At 37.9% G+C, this 17058-nt stretch overlaps 3 protein-coding genes across 5 annotated transcripts; 1 reads left to right on the plus strand and 2 right to left on the minus strand.

The window, feature by feature from the left end:
* Positions 1 to 2413: 2413 nt before the first annotated feature.
* On the minus strand, positions 2414 to 7613 carry LOC106616615 (coiled-coil domain-containing protein 6). Of its 3 annotated transcripts, XM_036361099.2 has the most exons (7): positions 7323 to 7613; positions 7003 to 7236; positions 6190 to 6307; positions 6022 to 6112; positions 5805 to 5954; positions 4996 to 5736; positions 2414 to 4915 (listed from the first exon to the last, which is right to left on the minus strand). In XM_036361099.2, exons 3-7 carry the CDS (start codon positions 6303 to 6305, stop codon positions 4391 to 4393), a joined length of 1623 nt encoding a protein of 540 aa, XP_036216992.1. In that variant the 5' UTR covers positions 6306 to 6307; positions 7003 to 7236; positions 7323 to 7613; the 3' UTR covers positions 2414 to 4390. The 3 variants fall into 3 exon arrangements, with proteins under 3 accessions (XP_036216992.1, XP_014088829.2, XP_036216984.1); XM_014233354.3 differs by lacking the exon at positions 7003 to 7236 and having other exon boundaries at positions 7323 to 7612; XM_036361091.2 differs by lacking the exons at positions 7003 to 7236; positions 7323 to 7613 and having other exon boundaries at positions 6190 to 6317.
* A 593-nt stretch (positions 7614 to 8206) lies between these two features.
* Positions 8207 to 12109, plus strand: LOC106616613 (ribosome biogenesis protein BMS1 homolog). The gene is made up of 4 exons (XM_014233341.3): positions 8207 to 9600; positions 9659 to 10018; positions 10086 to 10779; positions 10840 to 12109. The coding sequence occupies exons 1-4, from the start codon at positions 8308 to 8310 to the stop codon at positions 12003 to 12005; spliced, it is 3513 nt and encodes a 1170-aa protein (XP_014088816.3). The 5' UTR covers positions 8207 to 8307; the 3' UTR covers positions 12006 to 12109.
* LOC106616592 (lebercilin) lies at positions 12096 to 16695 on the minus strand. The gene is made up of 6 exons (XM_014233309.3): positions 16417 to 16695; positions 16120 to 16357; positions 15812 to 16068; positions 14782 to 15007; positions 14004 to 14702; positions 12096 to 12477 (listed from the first exon to the last, which is right to left on the minus strand). The coding sequence occupies exons 1-6, from the start codon at positions 16482 to 16484 to the stop codon at positions 12223 to 12225; spliced, it is 1743 nt and encodes a 580-aa protein (XP_014088784.3). The 5' UTR covers positions 16485 to 16695; the 3' UTR covers positions 12096 to 12222.
* Positions 16696 to 17058: the final 363 nt, after the last annotated feature.

Genomic DNA, 17058 nt, shown 5'->3' on the forward strand with positions numbered 1-17058 from the left:
AACATTCTCTGGTATAAGGGAGTAGCGAAAGTCCCATTCACAGTAGTTTCGCCATCTCTGAGGCGAACGTTCACCCTTTACGATGGTCCAAATGAAAAACAGATGTAGTTATTTGATAGTTGGCAATTCAGCTGTCAATCAGTAAAATAAGTTTTTTGATCGGTTGCGTAGTTTTCGTTTGGCGGTCGTTGAAAAATGGATGATCAAAAGGAACATTTTCGTCATATTTTGCTTTTTTATTTTTGCAAAGGGAAAAACGCATCGGAGGCTCACAAAAAGTTATGTGCTGTTTATGGCGACGAAGCCATGAAAAAACGGCAGTGTCAAAATTGGTTTGCCAAATTTCGTTCTGGTGATTTTTCACTCAAAGCTGAAAAACGCTTTGGTCGTCCAGATGAAGTTAATGACGACCTAATCAAAGCAATAATCGTTTCGGATCGTCACAGTACGATACGTGAGATTGCAGAGAAGTTTCAGGTATCAAATACATGCATTGAAAATCACTTAAAACAACTTGGCTATGTTCAAAAACTCAATACATGGGTTCCTCACGAACTGAAAGAAACGCATTTAACGTCAAATCGTACCTGATTCAGTTTTTTGCTAATAAAAACCAGAAGTTTTATGAACGTGGGATTATGATGCTGCCTGAAAGATGGTAAAAGGTCATTGATCAAAATGGGCAATACATTACAGAATAAAGTTATTTAATTCCATGAAAAAATTGTCTTTGATTTAAAAAAAAAATCCGCAATCACTTAGTTGCCAACCCAATATATAACCATTTACGTTCTCTGGTTATACAATATTGATATATAGTACATATAGCTAATATAATAATGAGATATATTTAGTACGATACGTGCCCGGGTCAAGGAGCGGATTGGTACAGGTTCTTTGGTTCTTTCTCTTTTTACAACAGATTATATCAGGACGCAATATTTAATATTTTTTTAGCATAAAATTTTGACCCTCAATGGACCGAAATGCTGAGCGCAACATTTGGTAATGGCATCCAATTCGATACATACTAAAGCAATACAATAAGCTTGAGGGAATATTTCCAGCCTTTCCCAGCGCTATTGAAGTGTGTGCAGAGGCACTGACGTATAAAGTCTTCGATAGTGCTTAACCAGACTGTCACTGTTTTTAATTTGTTTCAATTCACTTTTTATACCCTGAACAGGATATCTTACGTTTGCCATGAAGTTTGTAACACTCAGAAAGAAACGTCGGACGCGCTGAGTTGATTTAGCCATGTTCGTCTGTCAGTATAAGTATATGCGAACTAGTCCGTCAGTGTTGGAGATATCGATCTGAAATTTTGCACACGTCCTCTTCTTCCCAAGAAGCTACTCATTTGTCGGAAACGCCGATATAGGACCACTATAGCATATAACTGCCGTCAAAGTCAAGTACTTCTATGGAAAACTGTTTTATTTGACGAGATATCTTCGCAAAATTTGGCATGAATGATTATCCAAGGCAACGGCATTATCTTTGAAAAAATGTGGAAAACGGTTGGCCTCAAGGGCCATCCCTGCAACTTCCCTCTAATTTCATACGCTAACGTTCAAATTTCGCTTTTTTCACTGCTTTTGAGCTCTTCGAAATTTTTCGTTTTCGATATCTAGCAAGTAAATCAACCGATTTCGACCCGGTTTGCGGCAAACGATGTGTTTCTTCAAGGTTTAGAACTGATTAGTTTTTGGTGACGATCGGTCAAGTAGTTTGGTCGATTTTTCAAAATTTTTATTTTTGAGATTTCTCGAAATCTACTGGTCCGATTGGGTCCAAACTTACACGAAATTCAAGTGCAATGAAACCCTTTGGAATGCCGTTTAGTTTATTCAAATCGGTTGAGCAGTTTAATAGTTATAAGAGGGTCACATACATCCACACACACACACATACATCCACACATACATACAGACATACGGACATCATCGTAGAAATGTTCGGGGAAGCTTCCTCGATCCTCAGAACGTCGAGATCTGTTGAGAACTCGATTTTTGCAAAATGGGGTGAAATCAATATCTTCCCGATTTTTAGAAAATTTTCCATTTTCTTAGCGGGAAGTTAAAAAGTATACAGATCGAAATACTATATTCCATACAAACTCACTGATTAAATTAAGTGTTCTTGTATGGAAGCTTTTTTATTTGTGAAAGGTACAACCGAAGCTGTATGTATGCGTTGCAGTTCTATCACCTCATGGTAGTTGCTATTATAACAGCAATAACGACATTATTGTTGAAGGCGGGGCTGCGTGTTATGATCCGACCACTGTTTTGCATGCCATCAGTGATCGTTTTGTACCTCCCTTTGCTTTATATAGTGATAGGTGGAAACTACTGAAACTAACTATATAATTCCAAGCTTCTAAATCACCTAAATAAGACAAATGTTGCAATTTTGCATTATTTTCCATTACATGTAAACTTTATTTCTTTAGTTTAGGTGACAAGCAGAAAAAATCCGAAGTTTATGTTTTAAACCGATAACTTCAGCTGCTGTTTTAAATAAACGTAAAATACGATTTGCTTTTAAAATAAGTTTAATTAAATAATTCAATCACGTTACGATTTGTTCAAATCGTAATGACGCTAAAATATATGTTGTTATTCGGACATCACACCGTTTGCTTGCTATACTTTTTTTTAGTTCTATATGCATACATATTAATTTTTCATAGTAGATTTACTACAATGTGCACGCTGCAGTTTGTTTTTTTTTCTCATAAAATGGACAAAAATTCATCGATAAATTATTTCTTATTTTTTGTATTTTGTTATATTTGTTTTTGTCTTATTTATAATTTTCTGTGTATTAAAAATTAAATTCTTATATACTTTTGAATGCGTGTAAACTATTTGCCTTACTTGCACCATCAATAAACTTCAAAAATCGCGAAATATTAAGCAATTGATTGGCTTGCATGCACTTTCGACCAAATCCCCAAGTGCCTCTATATATGCACATATGTATATTAGGGTGTCTGTTATTTCCCACGTTGATTGATATTTTTTGTAAACACTCACTGAAGTTTCAATTTTTGCTCTAAAAAATGAAATAAAGAATGCAAAGTAAACGAGCTCTTTATTTTCAACAATGCCTAAATCATTTAACTTTTTCCACGTTATTCTAATAAAAAATGTTACGCTCTTTAAAAAATAGTCAATATTTGGTTTTTTTAAAAAGCATTTCTTTTGAAGTTATGTGCAGTTAAAGCTATCCATCATATGTAATGCGTTCATACAGTACTCCATGTCGTATGAGCAACACAGAATATTTAAATCACTTGTGTGAAAGTTCAGTACATACGTACAGACGTATAACTTTGACTGTGTATAACTTCAAAGGAATGATAAAAAAAAAAAACAATCAATTTGGAAATAACGGACACTCTAATGTTTATATATTTTTTTCAACTCCATAACAGTGCTTTGCTGCTGCTATTTATACAATGTATGTATGTATGTATGCCTTTATAACTCAAGGACTACCTTGAAATTTGAGTTATATTTATAATTGTATTGTTTGCGGTAGACTATAGTTATATAGGTAGTAGGTAAATTGAGTGTAGCAAATCAAATTCACTAAATACACACATCTACCAAATATCGCTATTATTTTATGGAAATACCAGTTTAATTGGGGGAAAATGCACTATTACGTCTGCATTGCTTAAGTAAATTTCAAATTGCTGTAGGTATTTACATATACGGGTAGGTGTGTGTGTGCGTAGTAGATGTCGCCGGTACAAACACAATGTTCCAAATTTTCGTTGAGTGCTTAAGTATTCTTCATATTGCTGCTGGAATTTGAGCAAATTAATGCGTTTATTTCTTTATAAGCTAATGTAGCATATTCCATATATTATATGTATGCGTATGTATGTATGCATGCTTTGCGTATGCAGCAAGAAGTTATAGTTAATGAGCGAGTGAGCGTTGATTGTTGTAATGTAGTACGTACAGGTAAATCTTTGTTTATGTTTAAATCGTTGTGGTTATCCTTGAAATGTAACATTTCGCCATTTTAACCATATCTGTTGCAAAATCAGTTGCTGGTCATTATTTATAGTACATTTTAAATTTATTATTATAATGCTCGTGTTTCTAACTAATCATATATATATTTTTTTAGCGAGCTATTCGTCTTTCATACGTTTGCATAATCTAATATCTCGACCAGTTTAACTAAATGTTGAAGTAAACCGATAATTCTTAAAAAAAAATAATAATCATAACGTTCAAGTCAATTCGAAATCCATTTCATTCCATAATCGAAATAACAGTTTTCTTGTTTTCTTGCGGTAATTTGTTTTCTATCTCTGCAGTTCTGCTGTTTAAGAAAAAAATTTAATCACTGACACTGTTTTTTTTTTTTACTCCTTATATACGGACGTATCCATAGGACTGGCTGGCTGTGCAAAAGAAGTGGATGAGTTGGTGTTTGTTGGCGTAAATGCAGACAACGACAAATTACTGGTATTCATGCTATTCGTTAGATTAGTGGACGAATTATTGATACTAATATTCATTGGATTGGAAGCCTGCTGCAGTGACGCAGTGCCACTGTTTATAGTAGTAGAGCCGCTGATGCCCAAACCCATGTTGTTGCTGCCATTATTGCTTATGAGCAATGCGGCACTGCCACTCGCACCGCCGCCAATACTTAAACGTTCTGCATTCAAATTCTGTAAGAAACCACCAGTGCCGCCAAAAAGCGTGGAAGAGTTTAAAGCGGCGCCAGTTAAACTGGGATTTGTACCGCCACCGCTACCGCCGCCACCACTAACAGCTGTGCCCAAAAGCGAACTGCCACTGAGCACATTAGGAGCTGAAGTGTTGAGACCCAGCATGGGTGTGGGTAATGCTGGTTTAATGAAACGTTCACTGGCACGGCGATTCTGGAAAAATTAAAAAAAAATATAAGTTTACGCTGAAATAAAATTCTCTGTAATAATAATTTGATAAAAGATATACTCACCACAATTTGACCACAGGCATAACAGCGATTCTGGTGTACTGAACCTGGACTAAGTGGTCGGCTATTCGATGGACTATGCGATACCGGGCTGCTAATCGTGCGTTGACGTGTGTTCACAGCACCAGCAACTGCATTTCCCAAACCACCAGCGGTGCCAACGGTGCCTAATAGATTTTCATTGTAGAATCGTTCCTCATCCATTTCAAGCGATGATTCCGATTCGGACAAATGGCGACAGAGTGCTTCACGTCGTTCTACTTCCAGTTTCAATTTGCGCTGTAAACGTGCATTTTCTTCGCGTATGCTCTTCTCTTCTTGTGCAAATTGTTGTAATTTTATAGTGGCCTCCTTTTGTGCTGCCGCCAGATTGGAACGCAATCGTACTACTTCGGAACGTAAAGTCTGTATGTGAGCGCTTAAATTAGAGGCAGTGTCACCATTGGCATTGGTTATATCACGTGGTGTAGTTGGATCGGAAACTGGTTCATCCAGTTTAATTTGCAACAAACGCTTTTCGGTCTCTAGTTTATCCATACGTTTCCAAAGTTTATTAACTAAGGCTTCCTGTTCTTGTTCCAATGTATTTTCTAATTCCACCATTTCTCTACGCAATTGCTCTAAGTTGGTTTGTTTATTATCTGTTTCGGCTTGTAGCTTCTCAATCTTACGCATTAGCTTGTTTACAAGACATTCCTGCTCCTGCTCGAGAGTTTGCTCTAGCTTGCATTTCTCTTGCCGTAGCTGTAAAATTAAAAAAAAAATGTAAATTAGTTACATTATTGCAAATTGCGATTTAAAAAAAAATATACCTGATCTAATTTACGCGATAAATCATTGGTTAAGCACTCCTCTTCACGTTCGTAATGGTGTGCTAAAGTCTCCTTCTCTTTCTTTAAGGCTTGAATTTTCTTTAGAAGTGTATTCGATATGTACTCCTCCTCCTGTTCCGCTTTCGCTTGCTTTATTGATATATGAAAAGGTTGTGTGTAAAAATTAATAATAGCTTTTGGGGAATTTATATCTTACGATTATAACAGATGCTTGCTTGAGTGTACGATTCTCCTCCTGCACCACTTTGCATTTAATCTTAAATGTATCTAGTTCAGCCTTGAGTACTCTGAAAGATAAACGATCAAGTTATTAGCAATTAGGCTAGTTTTTTGTCAAATAATTGTTTAGGTATAAAATTCATACTTATTTTGTTGTGTCAATGATTCGATGCGTTTTTGCAACTGCTCTCGCGACACTGGACTGGGTGGAAGCATAGTACCTCCGTCTAGGGAGCTTTCCGATTCACAAGGACTCTCCATAACTGTAAACATAAGTAATTAAATAAAATTATCTTCATATCATAATGCAGATAATTATTAAATTTTTCTTATATTGAACATTTGAGTTAAAAATTGTATTAAAATCGAACAGTTGTGTCTGTAATGTTAAATAATTTTTTTCACAAAAGGTTAATGACCCAAAATTACATAAAGAGAAGATGAAAACAATTTACGTCGATTTTTACTATTGCATGAATAAAAATAATCTCGTCAACGTACAAATAATTCATGCAAAAAAAAAAAATAAAATTTATTAAATTATTTACGATGTTGTTTATGCGCTTAAAGAATCTGATTTTTTAATAATAAAGGAAATTTGGCAAACAATGATATGCTATTAAACGAAATTATTGCTGCGGATTTATTATTTTTTCGAATCTCAAATTACCACTCTCCTTCCACGGTAAATGAACTTTTAATACTTTAAAAATTGAACAGAAAATCTAACCATACTTATATATATATGTAAAAACAAGCATGTATATAATACATATATTTATATGTCGTTGTTTCTTTATCATTCCTTGCATCTATATGCCGAGAACAAAGGCATCCCGGTCGAAAGCGGTGACGACTTTGCCTACGCTAAATCATATACATATCTATGTATATAAGCATATACATTTCTACAGCTGTATGCATAAATATGTACATATGTATGTACATCAGTATTTACCACTCTAATTTTATCAGCTGTAATGCTTGTTTTCATAATTCTCAAATAGTCGAGTTTTTAGTCAATTTAGCATAACGAAATGTGAATTTCCCTCATATCAATGATGCGACTATACTGACACCTCTTCACCCTCCATAAACTTTGTAACTCCACATTTGAGTGCATACACAACCAGCTTGTCGAGTTCACGCCCCATGCATTCAATGGTCGCAACTAAAGGATACTTTTTTTTGGCTAACGACGCAAGTATATATGTTAGAACGATATGATTAACTTTTTCTTGCATCTGCATTTGTTCATTTTATTATTAATTTACTCACCTGAATATCACCTTTTACGACTAACTAGAAATATTGCGGCTCTGCAATTTTTTTGCTGTTCCCTTTCAGTCTCTTTTTTGCTTTTGCCTTTCTTTTCAAACTTTCAATCAAAATTTAAACAGATAATTGCTTTGTAATAATATATGGATTTTGTAATATTTTAGCAGCAATATTGACAAATATTGAATTCTTTTCCTTTAGTAGCTCCGAGCTCCAAATAAATCGAATCCGACACCAATTTGCTTTGCAAATTTTGTTCGTTTTTTGCCGTTTCCTTTTCAATGATAGTTGCTGAGCTGATGACGACTGGACAGAGTTACCAAGTCACATAAATTAGTATTTTAGACTCGTTTCACACACTTCAAAATTATAATTTGGAATTGCTCATTAGTTTATTTACGTTATTATAATTTAATTTTATAAGATTTGACGAAAAACACTTCATTTACACACTATTAACTTTACTATAAAATTATGTGTATTTTTAAATTTAGGAGCATTCTCCCAATTTTAGATTGTCTTTTAATTGTTTGTAATACTTCGAAGTACAAGTGACATTCGCGTGTTTTCGTTGCGACTAAAAAAATATTTTATTAAAATAGTAATAATGTGAATATTTAGATATAAAAATTGACAACTATGAAGTGGTAGAACAGTTCAGAATAGTGGAACTATGACTTTGAAAGAATGAATGTTAATTTCATCGATACAAACGAAGAGGCAATAATAATTTAGTATAGCTTACCATATTAGATATTTATTGACTATTAAGCATGTATGTATATGCTATCAAGAAGCGCTGTAGTTCAAATCGAATACTACTCGATAAATTGACCCGATTGCTATTGGTTTTTAAAAGTCGACGAAAGGTACATACCCATAAACTGTCAGCTATAAAAACAATATTGATATCTTTACACGTGCGGCAGCATAAATTCCTACACAGCGAATTATTTAATTCAATAATAATTTATATAGCATCGATATGCCAGAGGAGGATGGCATGGATAAAAGGAAATCCCATCGCGCGCGACAGGCCGGCGTGAAAGCGGAAAAGAAAAAGTTGAAGACTAAAAAAGATCCGAGTAATACTAAAGAACCTAATTTGACCGCACGTCAAAGGAATCCAAAAGCATTTGCTATTAACTCTGCGCAACGTGCTGAGCGTAATTTCCGACGTAAAGAGGATTTAACAGCTAAAAAGCAACACATTCCTGTTGTCGACCAAACGCCCGATGAACCACCACCTGTGCTAATAGCTGTCGTCGGTCCACCTAAGGTGGGCAAAACGACTTTAATAAACAATTTGATAAAGAATTTCACGCGTACAAATGTTACTGATATACGTGGTCCCATTACAATAGTGACATCGAAAAAGCGACGTATCACCCTACTGGAATGCAACAATGATATCAATTCCATGATTGATGTGGCAAAATGTGCTGATTTGGTATTGTTATTATGTGATGCCAGTTATGGTTTTGAAATGGAGATTTTCGAATTTCTCAATATTTGTCAAGTGCATGGTATGCCCAAAATTATGGGTGTACTAACACATTTGGATATGATTAAGAATCCAAAACAATTGCGGAAGCGCAAGAAGGAATTGAAACATCGTTTCTGGACCGAAGTTTATGATGGTGCCAAGTTGTTCTACCTCTCGGGTTTGTTACATGGCGAATATTTGCGTAATGAAGTGAAAAATTTGGGTCGTTTCATTTCGGTTATGAAATTCCGACCGTTATCATGGCGTGGTGCGCATAGCTATTTGCTTGTGGATCGTGTCGAAGATGTTACCAATACCGATACAATACGACGTAATCCTAAATGTGATAGAGAAATCGTGCTGTATGGTTATGTGCGCGGTGTGCCGATAAAGCAAGAACATTCGGTGCATATTGCCGGCTTGGGAGATGCGAGAATCGAAGAACTGAGCGCTATTCCCGATCCTTGTCCACTGCCAGGCACTGAGAAGAAACGCAGCCTTTTGGAAAAAGAACGATTATTGTATGCACCTATGTCCGGTGTTGGTGGAATAGTGTACGATAAAGACGCTGTGTACATAGAACTACAAGGATCACATAGTCATAAAGTGAAAACTGGTGACGCTGCTGAACAGGAGCAGTTGGTGGAGAAGCTTATAGATAAAAAGCAAACCGTGGATATGCAAATTGAAGAACAAGAATTTCGCCTATTCTCTGATGGTTCTGCCATTAAATCGAAAGACTACAAGGAGGACAGTGATGTAGCTGACGTAGAAGAAGAAGGAAGTCAAGATGTAAGTGTGTAGTGTATTGTCAAGTGAAAATATCTAAAAAAGCACATATTATTTGTAGGAGGATTCTGGTTTAGATGATGAGGACGATATGAGTGTCAATAGTGACGATGAGTTTGGTGGCGACGATTGGCGTGGCGAAGATAGTGAAAAAGAACAGCCAGATAGCGATAATAATACGTCTGACGATGAGGAATATCAGACTGTAGAGGAACAGGAGTCCAAGGGCAAGCTTAGTGTGTTTGAAGACTCTGATCAGGATACAGATATTGAACAAGAGGAGGCAAAAATTCTAGCCAACAGTATGAGTTGGAAAGAGAACTTAGCACAAAAGGCGCGCGATTCGTTTTTGCTACGGCATTCGGAGGCTAAGAACATAATGCGCTTGGTATATGGTTGCTACAGCCAAAGTGAAAGCAAGGTAATTTTTAATTTCCTTAATAAATAAATGTAGATAAGCAATTACCGTTTTTTTTGCAATGTTACAGAAAAACAAAAACCTAGAAGAGGACAAAAACGATTTAGATTCGGACGAAGAATTGGGTGGACTCTTTAAAGTAGCCGCTAAAAAGCAAAGCGACATGCAAATGGATAAAGACATACGAGATAAAATGGAGCAATGCTTTTTCGAAGACTTTTCCGGTAGTACGCGCAATTGGCTGGAAGATGACAACAAAGCGCTTTTAAAAAATTGCTTTGTCACTGGCAAATGGAAGGCTTCAGAGGATGCCGAAACGCTGTTGCGCTTAGATGACCTTAGCGATGCTGAAAGTGAAGTTTATGGTGATTTTGAAGATCTCGAAACTGGCGAAAGGCATGCCGGCACCAGCAAAGCGCAAGATATTGCAACAGAAGAAACTGCCGCTGACAACCCAGGTTTTGCTAATCAAGATGAAAACACGCGTAAGCGTCGAATGACCAGAGTTGAAGAAGAAAATCTAACCAAAGCAGAGCTTATGGCAAAAAAACTGAAACTTAAAGCTAAATTCGATGCCGAGTATGACAATCATGATGGGCCAAAAGATGACGATGGACGCATTACGGGGGACCATGATTATTACGAAAGCTTAAAAGCGGATGCACAAAAGCAATCAGAGTTGAACAAAAGCGAATTCGCAAATCTCGATCCCGAACTGCGTTTACAAATCGAGGGTTATCGGCCGGGGCTTTATGTGCGTTTGGGTAAGTGTTTTAAGTTCTTTTTATTGAATTATTTGTATATTTGATTACATTAAATTTTAGGATTTCGTGGCATATCTTCGGAGTTCATAGAAAACTTCGATCCCAGTTATCCCGTACTGGTAGGCGGCCTCAATATGACCGAAGAAAATATCGGTTATGTTAATTGTAAAGTGAAGAAACATCGTTGGTACAAGAAAATATTGAAGACCGGCGATCCGTTAATCATCTCATTGGGCTGGCGGCGCTTCCAGACCGTGGCAATATACGCCAAAGTCGAGGATAACTTCCGACACCGCTATCTTAAGTATACACCAAACCATGTAACGTGCAGCATGACTTTCTGGGGGCCAATTACACCACAAAATACCGGTTTCTTGGCTCTGCAAACTGTACGCCACGATCTCGATGAAATGAAGCGTCTCGGTTTTCGTATTGCGGCTACGGGTAGTGTTAGCGAATTGGATAAATCCGCACAGATTATGAAAAAACTGAAGTTGGTCGGTCAACCCTTCAAAATCTACAAGAAATCCGCATTTATTAAGGGCATGTTCACAACCGGATTGGAGGTGGCCAAATTCGAGGGCGCCAAAATAAAAACTGTCTCCGGCATACGTGGTCAAATTAAGAAGGCGCACCATGATCCCGAAGGCTCATTCCGTGCCACGTTCGAGGATAAGATACTTCTGAGTGATATCGTGTTCTGTCGCACATGGTTCCGCGTGGAGGTACCACGTTTCTATGCAGCGATCACCTCGCTACTACTACCGCCGGAGCAGAAATCGCAATGGCAAGGCATGAAGACGCTGGGTCAGCTGAAGCGCGAACGCAACATACAAAATGAAGCGCAACCGGACAGCCAGTACACGGAGATTAAGCGTGAACCGAAAATCTTCAAACCGCTTACGATACCCAAAGCACTACAGCGTGCGCTGCCGTACAAGGACAAGCCGAAGGTGCGAGCGTTGGCCGATAAAAAGAAGGAGGAGTTGGAACGTATAGCTGTGATACGCTCACCACATGAACAGAAGGTGGCCAAGATGATGAAAATGATAGAGACCAACTACAAAGCGAAGCGAAAACGCGATAAAATGGAAACGAAGACACGGCTCAAGCAATTCCGTGCCGAGAAGCGTGTGGAGGAAGCGCGAAAGATGAAGCGTCAGAAGGAGGTGCGTAAGAAGGTATCACGCGCCATAAGTAAAATGCGTAAGAAGGAAGAGGCCTAAGGAGCACCCACACAAACCCTTATGTATACGCTTGTACATAAACTAGAAACTCTTTAATTGTTTTTTACCTTAAAAATAATAAAAGTCAACTAATTTTCATAAAATATTGTTAGTTTGTATTTGCAAAGTATATAAATCACACCGCAAATGTCACTTGTATTCGGTTTATTTTTTGTTTTGTTTGAAAAGCTTAACTAAAGCTCAACATGCGTGTTCTTCAATCCTGACTTTTGTTGTCGTCGATCGCCTTGAGCGCGGCGAGCAGCTTATTTTTGCGGCTGCTGGGCAAACTTTGGCCTGGAGAGACATTGCCTCGCTTTTTAGGCGTTTCCTCCAAGAGTACACCGCTATTAGCCTGTCGGCAGAATGTGTCGAGGAACGCCTCACGCTCTCTGTAGTCGTGCGAGATTTGCTTGCGTATGCTGGAAATCTCCTCCTTCATGTGCGAGGTCTTCTTGGCTGTATTACAAATCTTTTAATTGGAAATGTAAAAACTATTTAATATCTTGGAAAATTAAAGCGTGGTTTTAAGATCAAGGATAATTAGTTCTCAATTTGATTAAAGGCTCCCGAAAAGAATTTGGGGAATACTGCCAAGTTGGCAGTCCCCGACCGGATAAAACTCCAGGTCCCTTCCGGTTACGTGGGCCTAATTGTCGTGGGCACACTACTGTTGTTGTTACAACGGTTATCCCGACGCTGTTTGGCTGGCAAGGCGTAAGCTGGTCATCTAACGGAAGGACCAGAAAACATGCTGTTTTGACGGGCTCGGACTATAAGAAGAGGGATGTTAGTTGAGTTGATTTCATAGGACAAGCAAAGAGGGGCTTAAAGTCATGTGTGGACTCCTCCATGCAGGTCATATATTTGGTATTTCCGGGTCGATTCTGAATAAGTACGTAGAGTTTAACCTACTACAGTATCCAGAATCAAGTTGCGAACGGCTTACTCTAGATTCGCGAGATAACTCGAGCTCTTTTGCTATGGGTAGTGGTTTGTATCCAAGGACGCCATTCACTGGCAGGGAGTCAGTGAAAGTATTAATTGCTCCACTGTGAATGCCGTTCAGTGCATGTCTCAAGTCCATTGCGTCCATTGTCTGATCGGTAAATTGTCTAATGTCCCTTGTAAACAAGGAATGACCTCTTTAAGATACTAGAAGGCGGCTCCGCCCAAGCAGATGGATGGTTTCTACAAAAGAACACTACTCTTCGCAGGTGGTCACAAACTCATTGTTGTTTTAGCAGCAGACTTCTGCCGAGTTAATAGTTCTTAGCCCGAAAAAATTCTGAGTTCGTTCCGGTTATGTAAACCGGACTGTCGTGGGAACGGGTTACAAACTCATTCGAAAATATCGCCTGAGTTGTCCCTGTTTGTATCGAACTGCCTTAGTTATCTTTTGTTTCTTTCAAAAAGAGTACTATAACTTTTGTACTTGACATCAATTAACTAGTGTTAGATGTGAAGACCAGTAGTAATCTCAAAACTGAAATACGGGACAGATTGTGTGGAGATGCTAGCCATCTGATACACTTCGAATATAAAATTTAATACGGTATTCTATTAAAAGGCATTGAAGATCACTAAAACATTCAAAAGTCGTAAAAATTAGGACCGCACTCAGTCCATACATTTGTTAAGCATTCTGATTAATTTTCACAGACATGCGTCCCTTGTAGTGTCCTTTGTTAGACCTCTGCTTCAGAGTTTTGATAAGCAAGGCTGGAGGACCATGACTTAACTTAGGTGTACCTTCAACTAAAACTGATATCCGGTACATTCACTTGCGAAATTTCGTAGTGGAAAATTATACTAAACTTATGTATTACTACTTGACCTCATGAACCTAGTATTAACCTTAAAAATCTTCCCCGCCTTTACCAAATTAATTGCACTTTTCTAACTCTCTTCCGTTCAGCTTGACTAAGTAATTGTCTGTAGAAGTTCAGATGCTCTTGTATGTACCTCCGTTACAATTCTATTAATATACGAACTTACATCATCATCATCGTCATTTACGCTCTCGCCTTCATGTTCTTCCTCTCCCAAAAATTCAGCGTTGTAGGTCTCATGTGAGCCAACTTCGTCATCTGCTTTCCGATCGGAATGCCCATTGGCACAATCACTTTCCTCTTCCTCGGTTTCCTCGTCGACATGGTCTTCACCATTTTCGGTGTCACCGCCATCCCCACCGCCGTCAATGCTGACATAATCCCGTACGGAACGATTGCTCTGATCGCGTTCACTCACTACGGGAAAATCATCATCTGGCTCGTTTTCATAATCTTCTTCGTAATCGGTTATAGCAGGCAGTCGTTCCTGTGTCTGCTCATCTTTAAGTTGTGATTTCTTTTGTTGACGTTGTTGTTGTAACTGATGTCCGGATAACCGCTGCGGTGACTTAGCTGTTGATTTCAAGCCACCGCCTTCCTGCCGCTGTTTCTGTGACTTCGCCATTGCGACAATGGATGAGCTCACCTTACGATTGCCATAACCCAAAGGCGTCTCAATTTTCGCATTCATGGGAGTTTTCGTTACACGGTGAACAGTGGGATGAAACTCTGGCTCCAAATCTTTGACGTCATCATCTAATACCTCATCTGCTAAGATACGTTCCAAATCCTTTTCCAATTTGGATTCCTCCTCCACTGTAGTCGTTTTACGTCGTCCAACGGTGAGTGTGGATGAGAACTTTTCCTGCGAAAGTAAATGTGTAGTTTTTTAGTTTTTATGACAACAAAAAGGAAAAAAAAAGAAATAAAGCAATTATACTTACGCCCAATTCGTCCAGCTTGCGATAGCCAGAAAGCTCCAATCGCGCTTTTTCTAGTTTAAGCAGCGCGTCTTTTGTGCGCTTTTGCTCTGCCAATAGTTGTTGTTTAAAATTTTTCGTTTCGATTTGTACTCGACGCGCCAGTAATTTCATATCGCTGTCCTTCTCCTGCAAGCGAGTTTCCAGCTTTTCCAATTTTTCCGACAAACGCTGTCGTTCTTCCAGATTTCTGCAAGATTTGAGAAGTTTAGTAACCGTGCGTATGAGAGCACTGTAGAGGCCATGCTTTGGATATGAATTGGAATTAATTTTAGGCAAAACTTTAGTCAATAATGATGAGACAACTTAATTAACAAGTCAATGAGTTTGAGAGAACCTTCTACCAACTGATCAAATTTGACCCGGACTGCGCGTGCAAAACGTATTTATAACTTTTTTTTTTAACTTCTGGTACAACTATTCTATGATCGTTGAAGCTTGATCTCCTTACGTCAATAATATGTTTTTGACAATGAGTTTTCTTGAATTTTTGTATTTTTTATTTTTTCATGTCATCAATACATTACACGATTGAAGGTTGCGTGCTCCTATCGAACTAATAACTCAAAATTATATGTTGAAGTTACATATCGAAATGATTTAACTCCGGCCACCTTGCCAAGTCCAAATATACACTATATCTTAACTATTTTCCAACGAATATTTATACTTAATTGTACTCAGGGTGGGACAGGTGTAAAATAGGGGGTTCGTAGAACTGGGGATCTTCTCAACATATTTTTGTAGATATTGTAATTTGGTTCCAGAGATAGTATGTGGAATTGGTTCGCTATAGCACACACTAATCCACTTCACACATACTAATCCAGCGATGAGAATATACAGCTACTGAAGTTATTAACTTAAAAACTATTAGCGGCTTTCTAAAGCAGCTTATCGCCTCCATACTTTGCCAAATACTTCGAGAAAGGCGCGAATACCAACTAGCTACTCCCAAATTGGAGGACCTATACAGTTATAGGCAAGCACTCACCTGTCCTTATTCAACTGACTATAATATTTATTTTGATCGCTGAGTGTGAGTATTATGGACTCTTTGGTTTTGAGTTTATGCTCGAGCTCCTTGTTGAGCTGCTGCAAATTACGGTACTTGGCCTGCCAAACGCGCAACTCCTCGGCATGTGAATGTAAAAGTTTTGGCAACTCAGCGTTGGTAGATTCATACTTAGCCAGAGCAGAGTCTTGGCGCTTGTGGAGTGTACGCAAAATGCGATTTTCATGTGCGAGATCCTAAAAATGATACAAAATCAAAGAAATTCTTCACTTTGTTAATTATAGTACCGCTATGGTTTGTTGTGCATCGACCAATTGATTTTGAAACGTCTTCATGCGTAGACGGCGGGCGGAGAGCACACGTTGGCGGACCTCTGTCGTGGCGGGTAACAATGTAGCGTGGCGACCCATGCTCGCACCGGCACCCTGATGGCTCAAAGCATTCTTGCGACGAAATAAATTATTACTCGAACCCTTCGAACTGGATGTGTTCGAGTAGAGACTTTCACAGCTCTTTGTGGACACCCTGTGAGGTACACATAAATTTAGATCATTGAAACGCTCGACGAATGAAGCTTAACTTACGGCAGCAATTTGCTACGTTCCTCCGGTATGAGGCTCAGCGCTGATGTTGACTTTCTCGGTGAGATCATTTATGTTATACAAATTTGAGTTATTGTTGGTGAGGAGGGTATTATGTTGACTCTATGGTATAGTTCTAAATATATATATACGGGTATATAGTGATGCACTAGTAAAATATATTCTGTTTATATTAAGTATTATGTTTTCTTGCGAAAAGTTCTTTAACAAATTAAATTATTATTACAAATATTTTATTTTTGAAACAACTCAAACAGTCTTAGACACTAAACTCTATTGAATGTTGTTTGAGAAACGATTTATTTTTCAAATCACCACACTGGTTGTTATTGTTTTGTTATTGCTACTGGTCATTGGACAATGGGACTTTTACCGCTTGCAAGCATAATATTATTCGTGTCTCCTTGGTTACCAAACAACTCTTAGCGTCGCTGTGCCGACCACACCGATGGCCACGTTGTTGAGATTAGGTATTGTAAGATTAAAGTTTTTCTCTTTAACTATAAACATGGACCTAGTTTAAAGAATTGAGAACAAAATACATACATAAGTATTTATTTTTTTTAACGTCAAAAAACCGTTAAATTCAAAAATATATATTTTAAGATAATATTCTATTTTTAT

The sequence above is a fragment of the Bactrocera oleae genome, chromosome 6 (assembly GCF_042242935.1).
Source record: "Bactrocera oleae isolate idBacOlea1 chromosome 6, idBacOlea1, whole genome shotgun sequence".
NCBI lineage: Eukaryota > Metazoa > Arthropoda > Insecta > Diptera > Tephritidae > Bactrocera > Bactrocera oleae.